Consider the following 10,881-nt stretch of genomic DNA (forward strand, 5'->3'; position numbering starts at 1 on the left):
GAAAAGTAGTAGGGGACCTATCTCGAGCGGCTCTATAATATGACATCTCATGTATAACAGAAGTAACATCATAAGGTTACTTACAAAATAATAATCTTAATAGTAATCTTAGTAGTTTCTAAGTCAAAAGGGTCATTCTCACTAATCCCTATCTTATCTTCGAGTATTATATACTCTCATAGTTATAATATGTTTCTAACTATATTCTTTCATGTCAGGTCATATTTATAGGGTTCATGTTCCTACTATGAATTCTAATGAAAAGGTGGTCATAAATTAAAAAAACGGGGCCAACCAATTGGAGATAAGAAGCCTATGCGAGAGCTAAGTAAATTTTTGGGGATGCTAGTTAAGGATTATGTGTCGCTTACTCATGTTAAACGTCATGTGGTTCCTGAAGAATTAAAGAAGAAAATGTTGCATTATTCTCTGGTAACCTTAACTACAAAAACTCGTTCCTTTTTTATTTATATATTTGCTGTGAAATAATGCATTTTATGTTTGACACGTTATTGGAAAGGTATGATATTCTTGAACATGACTATAAGTGGATTAACATGACACTTAATACTTGTTTGAGTATGCACAAGTCTCGTGCGAAGAAGGATCATTACATAATATATGGAACTGATGAACAAAGGATCGAAACTAGGCCTGATGAAATTCCACTTGATGATATTAAGTTATTGATGACGGATTGCGCAGATGAAGGAGTTCAAGTTGCTTAACACATCAACATGCATATATGAAGTTGAATTAAAGTCCAGTAACTAATCTATGTATATAATAGTTCCTACTGCCCCTTTTGAATAGTAACTTCAACCCCTTTTTGCCATTGACCCAACAAATTGTAAAAAATTACTGAAGTTGCCACTGATTAGTTTTTTTAAATTGATAATTCAATATATTTGATGAGAATAAATCTTATATTTGATAAGAAGAAAGCTTATGTTGAAAGTTTCTTAAGCTTCTCTTGGAAGGTAAAAATATGTCCTGTACACTTTTGAATTTTAAATTCAAATTCTAATTAGTTTCTTTAGGTTGATTAATGACTTCTCCCCCTCTTTTGAATAGTGTCTTCACCCCCTTTCAGATTGTGTATATAAATTCCAGTTGTTAATTTGACTACGGGTTGATTCATTGTACACGGTATGGGTGGTGAAGAAGGTGACAAGTTCTTTAACCTGCAAGATTTAAGTGCAAATTATGGTCGGAAGTACTAAAGAATGAAACTTTTGAATCATAACAAAGAGAATGTTATTGTCGACTCTGTTGTTGCTGATCGTTGTGCTTTATCTTCTTGCACAAGTAAGGAGAACGACCACAGGTAAATTAGTTGTTATTGAATACTGTCTCTTCGTTTATGTGAATATAAGTAAGACTTCTGTTTGTGTTTGTTCAGCACCCGTGTTAACAACATTCATGGCCAACATTCATACTCCATCCCCCAAAATGAACCAATGAGCTCTGTTTACCCCAGCAGTAGTTAGTAGTGGGATCCAAAACAAAACACCTAGAAGTACATATTCTAATTCTTACAAAATTTAAACCGTAGCCATATTTAGGCTTATGTTCTGACTACCCATTATTGTGTCTGTAATGCAGGTATATTGATGGAATCCACGCCAAAGATTGTTAGGTTTGTGGGAAAGAGGAGGAAACTTTGTGACTTGCCTAGGTCAGGCCACTTTGTACAAATAGCTGCAAGTACTGTTTGTTTTCTTAATTTACTCTGTGTTTTTCTTGCAAAGCAACTGCTATTTTATGTTTATGTTGCAATAATGCGTTTAATATTTGGTTGGTAGAATGTAGTAGTCAAATTATTACTCCCCGATCAAATAGCAGAGTAAACTACATAAATCCTCTTGAAGGTAGTCAGGACAAAACTACTTTATCAGATGTAACAAATTCAGATAGCGCCTCATTTTCTAGAAATATGTTGAGAGGTAAATATTAGATTCTAGCATTGTTAAGCTTTTGTCTGTCTATCCTTATAGTAACAGGAATAACTAAATAATAGTTGTTTTAATTATGAAATAGAGGAAACACGATCAAACATTAATGATGTTTCCTTAAATGGACGTTAACCTTTGAACTGGAAAGGGAAGGAAAATTATCTTGGGTTTGGTAGAGCATTATTCGCAGATGAGATTGTTATTGATGATGAGGAAGAAAGTAAAGACTTTAATGAAGGTGAAATGTATGTGACATTTTTTCTTTGTTATGTGTTACGTAATTATGATTTACCATTTCTTGCAGGTCCGAATGTAGTTGTTCCTTCGCTGTTGTCTGATGATTCTGAAGGATCGGATTATGAAGCTAGTGGTTGTGAATCAAGTGGTAAAAAAACAAAGATGTACTCCTGAAAAATTACCCACATTTAATTTTTTGACAATAAAATTATTAAATATAGATGATGCAGATTTTCTTAGTTGGTCGCTTGATGGTAATGATGAAGACATTGTTGATGGGATGAATTCGAATTGTAATTTGATGCAGAGCACACGTGCACCGCGAGGTGTCATTCCTGAGGAGTATGCTTCTTTGGGTGGTCCTCCGGCCATATGTTCGAAATGCCATGCTCAGTTGCGGAAAGAAGAAAGGGTAAATAAAAATGTGACTAAAGGTTGTCCTATATTTTCTCTTTGTTGCATGAAATGTGCTATGAGATTGCCTTCAATCCCTCCTACCCCTGAGTATTTGCTGGATTTATACAACAAGAAAAGAGGTCCTGCTTTTCATAGATTGATACGGCTCTACAATGCAAATTTTTCTTTTACTTCATAGATCATTCAATCAATAATGGAAGGGCACCTTATGTATACAGATTAAATGGTCAGAACTACCATGTTTTTGGATATTTAATACCGAATGATAATGAAACCCCCAAATTTTGTCAACTTTACATTTATGACACCATTAACGAAGTTGATAATCGTCTTCGGTGGATTAGTGTTCATGACCGAGAAAGTGTTGATAAAGAGGTTGTACGAGGTCTTATAATAATGTTAGATGAAACAAATCAATTGGTTGGTGAGTTTAGGTAGCAGCGTGATTTATATGAAAGCGATAAAATTGTTGAGCTGCAGATTACACTGAAAGTTTTCATATCTGAGAGTGGAAGAGAATGTCATATTTCTAGCACTGATGAAGTTGCTGGAATTATGGTTGGTGACACTAAAGAAACATGTGGCGACCGTGATATAGTTGTTAATGGAAAAGGTAAAGGTTTAGTCCGTGTTTCTTATATTCATCCGAAGTTGATGGCTTTACAGTACCCTTTACTCTTACCACGTGGAGAAGATGGATTTCACCCAAAGATAAAATTTCAAAAGACTGCTGATAGTTCTTGCAAAGCACGTAGCTTTTTATCTCTGAAGAATTACTACTCATATACTTTCCAAATTAGAGAGGCTGATGGTAAGGTATATTTAAAAAATAATATATGTTTGTTTATGTTCCCCACAAATAAATAATGAAAGTTGTATTGTAGGTTTGACTCCTCGGCTAGGTGGAAGACTATTTTAACAGTATATGGTAGATATTTTTTCTATCATTGAACATACATGACTATGGTGGTTCCGTATTCACCAAACTACTTTACAGAATGAATTATACAGCAATATTTGTAGATCTGTTAGCATAAGTGATATGGATAGTTCAAATACCGGTAAAGGTATAGTTCTGCCAGCTGGCTACGTTGGTTCGAAGTGATACATACAACAAAATTTCCATGATGCGCTGGCCGTATGCCGTTACATCGGACATCCTAACATATTCCTGACCATGACCTGTAATTCTCTTTGGGATGAAATTCAGAAGATGATGGAGTATGTTCCTGGTTGCATTGCTCCAAACTGTCCTGACATCATATCAGGGGTGTTTAGGCTAAAACTTAATCAGTTAATGGTAGATATTAGGGATAAAAAACACTTTGGGGTTTGTGTTGGAGGTAAGAGTGCTTCCCAGGAGTTTCTTAGTTTAATTTCTAATTAGATTATTATGTTGAGAAGATTTTAGTAAAAGTACATTTCATTTTGCAAATTTCCAATATAATCTATGTTTTCCCGTTTTGCAGTTATGTATGTCATCGAGTTTCAGAAAAGAGGCCTTCCACATGTATATATGTTAATATGGCTTGATGCTGAATCGAAAAAAAACCTCAAGAAGAATGTGGATAAATTTGTATCTGCAGAAATCCCAGATCCTTTATTAGATTTGGTAGGTTATAGAGTCGTAAAGGAATTTATAATCCACAGTCCATGTGGTTTGCAAAATGTCAAGTCTCCATGCATGAAAGATTTATATTGCATACGTCATTTTCCAAAAAAGTAAGATATAGGCATACCCTTTTTTGTGTCATTTCAGAATCCAGTAAGTTACCCTAATACCTAAACTTTGTAATAATTGAATGGTTTCAGGTACTGTGCTCGAACTACTTTTGATGACAGTGGCTTCCCGATGTATATGCGACGCAGGACAAATATTATTGTTGAAATAAGGAAGGTTGAGCTGGACAACCAGTGGGTAGTACCATTCAACTAGGATCTTTTAGTCATGTATTAATGCCATATGAATGTGGAAATGTGTTATCACGCACACAGTCTTAAGTATTTATTTAAATAATGTTTGAAAGGCCATGATCGGGTTATGGTTCGTGTCCAAAGAAAGAGAAAAAGGCAACTGAATGACACTGATGTGGGGGAATAAATGAGATAAATGCATATTTTAATGGCATATATTTATGTGGTACTGAATCAGCCTATAGAATTTTTGGACAAAAACTTTACCTTCCGTGCCAATGAAGCGCTAGGGAAAGTTGCTGCCAGGGAGAAGAACAAGTTCAGTAAATTGGAAGCCTTTTTTTATTTAAACTCTGTTGATGTTAATACACGGAAGTATACGTATGATGAAATTCCAAGGTTTTATGTGTGGAATGATGGTGAGAGGAAATGGAGCATGACGAAGCATGGGTTTCAAATATATAGATTGTGTTGTGTGCATCACAGTACGGGAGAGCCTTGGTTTCTTCATTTATTTCTTACGAAGGTACGTGGTGCCACCTTCTTTGAGTCTTTACATACCGTTAATGTAGTTTCTTACAGTACATTTCATGATGCCTGTAAAGAGTATGGTTTATTGGATGATGATAAAGAATGGCATGAAGTGTTGACTCAAGCTTCTGCAGGTGGATTACCTCCCCAGGTTTGACAACTTTTTGTCCATATTCTTTTCAACTATAAAGTCACTGATTTGAAGACCTTATGGAGTACACATTGGAATAGCATGGTTGATAACATTTTACATAGACGACGTCAAAGTTGTCCAAATACCTTATTCACTCTTAACGACACGCAACTGCGGTTCTATGCTTTAGGAGGTATGAGACCTCTTTACATTACAGTCTAGGAAAAATTTAAAAATTTTTGTGGGCTCAAAATGCAGTCCGTTAATTGTTCTTCATTTTTTCTATAATTGGATGAATGCTGTTAAATAATTTTATATATGAAATATTGCAGAAATAGATGAGTTGCTCCGGTCAGTTGGTAAATCCTTGAAGAAATTTGATCAGTTGCCTCAACCTCCTCCCAGCTATTTAAATAATGGAACAAACAATTTGATAATTGAAGAGACAAGCTATGACACCGGGAAGATGGACTATGAAACTGCCAAGCTACTACAGGACTGTACATATGAGTAGAGAAAAATATATGATGCAGTAATAAAATCTATTGACAGTAATATTGGAGGGATTTTCTTCGTTTATGGTAGTGGTGGATGTGGAATGACATTCTTATGGAGAACTCTTATATGTAAGTTACGTTCAGAAGGTAAAATTGTGCTTCCAGTTGCTTCTTTAGGGATTGCTGCCACATTAATGCCTGGTGGTCGCACTGCGCACTCCAGATTTAAAATTCCAATAGTTCTTGATGAATGTTCAACATGTAATATTTCCCATGATTCAGATATTGCGCAACTCGTAAAGAAGACATAACTAATAATATGGGATGAGGCGCCTATGCACCACAGGTATGCATTTGAATGCCTAGACCGATTGTTGAAGGATATCATGAAAGCTGTTGATCTAGAACGTTACGCCATGCCTTTTGGCGGTATTACTGTAGTTCTTGGTGGTGATTTCCGTCAAATCCTCCCAGTAATTACATATTGAGATCGTGCAGATATTGTAGCTGCCTATATCACTAGGTCACGGCTGTGGTCCATTTTCCAAGTATTCTTCCTGACAGAAAACATGTGCTTGAAACAAGGTGAGAGTGATAGTGAAAGTGAAGAGCTTAAAAAGCTTGCAAAATGGGTACTTGACATTGGTAATGGCCAGGTCAGTCCACCTCGAGTCTGCAATTTACCACTCAATGAAAATCAAATTTTGATTCCGTCTCAGTTTTGTGGTGTACAAAATGAAAACACAGTTGATAACATGATTTTTAGCACATATCCTAATTTTTCTCACGAAGGGCACAATACACAGTACTTGAGCGAGAGATCTATTTTGACCCCTACCAACCAGACTGTGGGCCACCTCAATTCGCTTATTATAGACAAGCTCCCCAGAGAATCTGTGTCCTATTTTAGTGTTGATGCTGCAGAGGAATTTGGTGGGATATATAAGGATTTGAATGAAGCCTTCCCAATAGAGTATTTGAACTTCTTAAATATTGATGGGATGCCACCTCATGATCTGAAACTGAAAGTTGGGGCTGTTGTTATGCTAATGCGTAATTTGAACCAAACCCTAGGTTTGTGAAATGGTACAAGGTGATTGTGACCAAATGCCTTTGTTGGTTCGAAGCATTTCATTCCACGTATGGAGCTTTCTCCCTCAAATACAAAAATGCCATTCAAATTGGTATGAAAACAAATGCCACTACAGATATGCTATGCCATGACAATCAACAAATCTTAAGGTCAATCCCTGAAGACCGTTGGGCTATACTTACCTAAGTCAATTTTCACTCATGGATAGTACTATGTTGCTATTAGTCGAGTAACCTCACCCACTGGCCTCACTATATTTGTTGATGATGAGTCTGGTGCAGCTACAAATATAACCCAGAATGTTGTGTATAAAGAAGTTTTTTACGGCCTTCCAAGAGCTTAGTTTGTTTGATTTTATAAATGTGTAGGAATAAAGTAATGTGATTAAGTAATTATGTAAATCTGATTGTGGGAAAATGTTTTACTGTATTAAATACTTTGCTCTTTACCATTATATATTGTATCTTATGTTACGGATTGGTAGTAGTTTATTCGTCTACAAATGTATTCAGAATTGTTTCATCTTACATGTAACATAATAAAAAGAAGAATTACGCTAATGACCATAGAAATAGATGAAGAAAAGGTATAATTAAAATGTGGATAGTTGATCAAACATAACAAACTTCAGAACTACAAATAACCTTCATGCCAGATTGGAAGTGCAATTAAGTAAGGACAACAACTCTGAATGTGTAGTTGTTTTGGTACATGAATCGTAGTCTGTTGCCTGCAACAAAGTTATTGTCATAGGTGAAATCGTTCCAGCATAATCCAAATCGGCACATTTTTTCTTTCGCTGAACAGCGACATACCAAGTACCATCTCCAAATAGAAGTCTGATGAGAGTAGATTTGGTTCATGGTTGAAATACTTGAAGCATGTGTCTTGGAAAATACTATATGGAAGATTAAAAAAAAGTTAAGAGCACAAGTACGGATTAAGCATAATCAATTTTTTACAAGGACTGGGTACATGTAATCTTACAACTCCGTGTCCTCTTTGATCAACATGTGATTACAAAAGAATTACTGTGAAGGACAGGGTATTTTCTTCATCGCCAAAATAGACTTCTGGATTTGCTTGGGTGGCTCCTAAAGCGGCATGAAATTTTACAGTTACTTATGAAACTATAACAAGTCATTAACCCATGAACTGAAATGTACCTTCGTCGACATTTTCCTGAGCCGTATCATGCAAAATCCCACATATTTGACTTCCTCCCGATTATATCTCATTAACCAATCCTGGAATACAAATAATTAGTTATAATATTACATACAACCCAATGATCACCCGCACAAAATGTACACATACGTATGAAACTATAACAAGTCATTAACGCATCAATTCAAAGGTAACTTCCTCGATATTTGCGTCAGCCGCATTATGCAAAATCCCAGGTAATTGACTTCCTCCTGATGAAATGTCATTAACCAATCCTGGAATAGAAATAATTAGTATGAATTATGCATACAGGCGAACAAACATCCCTACCTAAATGGACAGAGTACTGTTGTACCTGTTGTTTGGCCTGGCGATTTCTCCAAATGAGCATCTGTTATAAAGCAAACAGAATTGGTTAATCTATATGGTTCTTTGGTAATATACTACATACTGAAATAAAAAGTACCTAAAGAATCTGAAGCTGATGTAGACATATCAGTAATCTCAAAACACAGTCTTTTCCCCAGCTCTTTTGAAGACACTTTAGCGGGTGCAGAATTAAGAATATCCATATAATTTGTACCAAATATTGTTAAGTATAGACTTGATGGACCAACATAATCGAAAAAAATCCAAAAACTCTCCCTCATACAATAATTATTGAAAACTTCATCCAAATCGAACAAACTTTTATTCAGCTCAGAGAACTTAGAAATGTAGTACCACCCATCACCGAAGGACAGCGTAACTTTCTTACCCAGCATTGAACCAAAAGTGTCTATAAACTTTGTTGATAATTCCTATATAGTACAAATATAGATGTGAAGAACATAAATATATTAGCCACACCCTAAAATTGTTACAACAAATGTAAGTTATGCAATTACGTTACCAGATTCCCGTCATGCAGCATGTCATGACTAACCATTTTGAAACATTTTTTAGCTGAAATTCTACTTTCATGAACTGCCCAGGAAGAATACCACATGGTTAACAATTTTTTCATATACAGTTAATGTTTGTGAGATCTGATAAAGATCTGCAAATATACCTTCAGTTTTTGATTCATTGTCATTATCATTGTCAACAATACTTATATTCAACCTCTACGAATGCTTTGTACGTGAAAACACACAAACATCCACATCTTTCAAGTTCACATATTCACAGAATTTTGTCCACTCTTTGTTAAAGAGCAAATTCCCATGCTCCCATTTCAAGTTTATAATCCAAGTACTTTTGTTCAGGCATAAATGAACCCAGGTCATTTGTTCATGTACCTTTAATCGGGCGATTACATCATTGGGCAGCACCTAACCAATATAGAATTATAATTGAACTTAATGGTAAAAGTAGTAAGGGGAACTTGCATTCGATTGAAAAAATTGTAACCTAAGTGTAAGCGCTTTGTTGAAGGTGTTCTTTGTCAATGTAAACTCTGTCACTTAGGCGGTTGTCACCCATTATATTTTAGGAGAACCTTGCTGTCATTTTCTCAATTTCGGCCAGAGTAAAAATTTCTCGATCGTGTCCTGTACCACACACTTTATGATACTGAATAGGCCTTAGTGGGCAATCAATCTCTACCGTATTACCATCAAATATTTGAACATGAAAATGTCCTTGGTCTTTGTAATCAAGAAATAAGACACAATATGGTTTGATTCCATAGAAATCCATAATTTTCCTAACATTTCCTATGCATGCATTGGAACTATCCAATGAACATTACCATGCATCATCATTTCTAACTCGGAGATACACTTTTTCGGTCAATTGATTACCCACAATTTTTACAAACTCCTCAGGCAAAGGCTGATTCGGGAAAATATAAATAGATTAATTATACTGACTAAGCAAATTCGAATAGAACTGAAGTACAAGTACATGCCATAACATAAAGATTTATGATCACAAAATAGGAAATAATATACCAGCTCTCCTTTGTTATATGCTTCTACAAAAACAGGACATATCAATTACATTCCTTTCATTTTGAATAACACACTCCTCATGCGTCATAGTTAACCGCCATCAGTACATACATGTCTAATAGTTTAATTGATGATATATATTGCACACATGAACAAATACTGAAGATTGAAGAAAAGAACTTCTTACCTTTAACAATTTGCAATGAACCACTCAGAACCTAAGAAACCCCTTTCTCAGTTTGTGAAATACTCGACAACCCCTTTCCCTCGACTCTCCCCCTGCGTGTTCAATAACTGCAACTTGCAACTGTAATTGGGTTGTATGTGGTTCAGTTCAATTTTTTTTAATTAAAATGTAAAGGTCTTTTATAACTATAAATTATGTTATGCACTTATTGAATTTAACTAACCCATATATTCGGTCAGACATTATTTCAATCCTTTATCATATCGATTTGAAGGAGTGTACATTTTTCTTACCGCAAATACTAGATTCTAAAATTTTATTATTATAATATTGCACACCATTATAGTAAAAAAAGGAAAAATAAATTTTTTTATTAATATAATATATGAATTTCCATAGTCTATTGAACTGTAGCACTTAAATCAAATGCATCTTCTACCAACCATATTATTAATTATAATTAAAACAAATCATGATTTGTAATATATTTTTCTCTTAAATGTTAAATATTATTTTTCAAAAGTTCTTCATATAAAAAATATATATATAAAAAAAAATTATATATATATATATTTATATATATATATATATTTAAAGCTTCTTTATAAATAAGATTTAGGCCGGTGAAGACTAACGACCAAAATTAAGAGAGGCATATTGTCTAAGAGTAGGTTTTATAGTGCCCAAGATTTTCCCCCAAAAAATTAGCCTAAATTAGGGCCAGCATATATCTGTATACAACTCCATGAGTGGCCGTTTTTTGGCCTAAGTCTCGGCCTAAATTTGGACCGAGACAACTTTTCATTCCAACAGTTC

At 34.8% G+C, this 10,881-nt stretch overlaps 2 protein-coding genes across 2 annotated transcripts; both read left to right on the top strand.

Moving 5' to 3' along the window:
• The first annotated feature begins 1,226 nt into the window (after positions 1-1,226).
• Positions 1,227-6,172, top strand: LOC141666143 (uncharacterized). Its single transcript, XM_074472137.1, has 17 exons — positions 1,227-1,327; positions 1,403-1,485; positions 1,606-1,707; positions 1,806-1,946; positions 2,104-2,193; positions 2,260-2,340; positions 2,414-2,728; positions 2,788-2,984; positions 3,090-3,425; positions 3,820-3,952; positions 4,079-4,331; positions 4,422-4,527; positions 4,762-5,205; positions 5,260-5,380; positions 5,520-5,687; positions 5,832-5,980; positions 6,065-6,172. The coding sequence occupies exons 1-17, from the start codon at positions 1,227-1,229 to the stop codon at positions 6,170-6,172; spliced, it is 2,928 nt and encodes a 975-aa protein (XP_074328238.1).
• An 81-nt stretch (positions 6,173-6,253) lies between these two features.
• Positions 6,254-6,766, top strand: LOC141666144 (uncharacterized). Its single transcript, XM_074472138.1, has one exon. It carries the CDS (start codon positions 6,254-6,256, stop codon positions 6,764-6,766), a length of 513 nt encoding a protein of 170 aa, XP_074328239.1.
• The last annotated feature ends 4,115 nt before the right edge of the window (positions 6,767-10,881 follow it).

Source organism: Apium graveolens, chromosome 6 (assembly GCF_009905375.1).
Source record: "Apium graveolens cultivar Ventura chromosome 6, ASM990537v1, whole genome shotgun sequence".
Lineage (NCBI taxonomy): Eukaryota > Viridiplantae > Streptophyta > Magnoliopsida > Apiales > Apiaceae > Apium > Apium graveolens.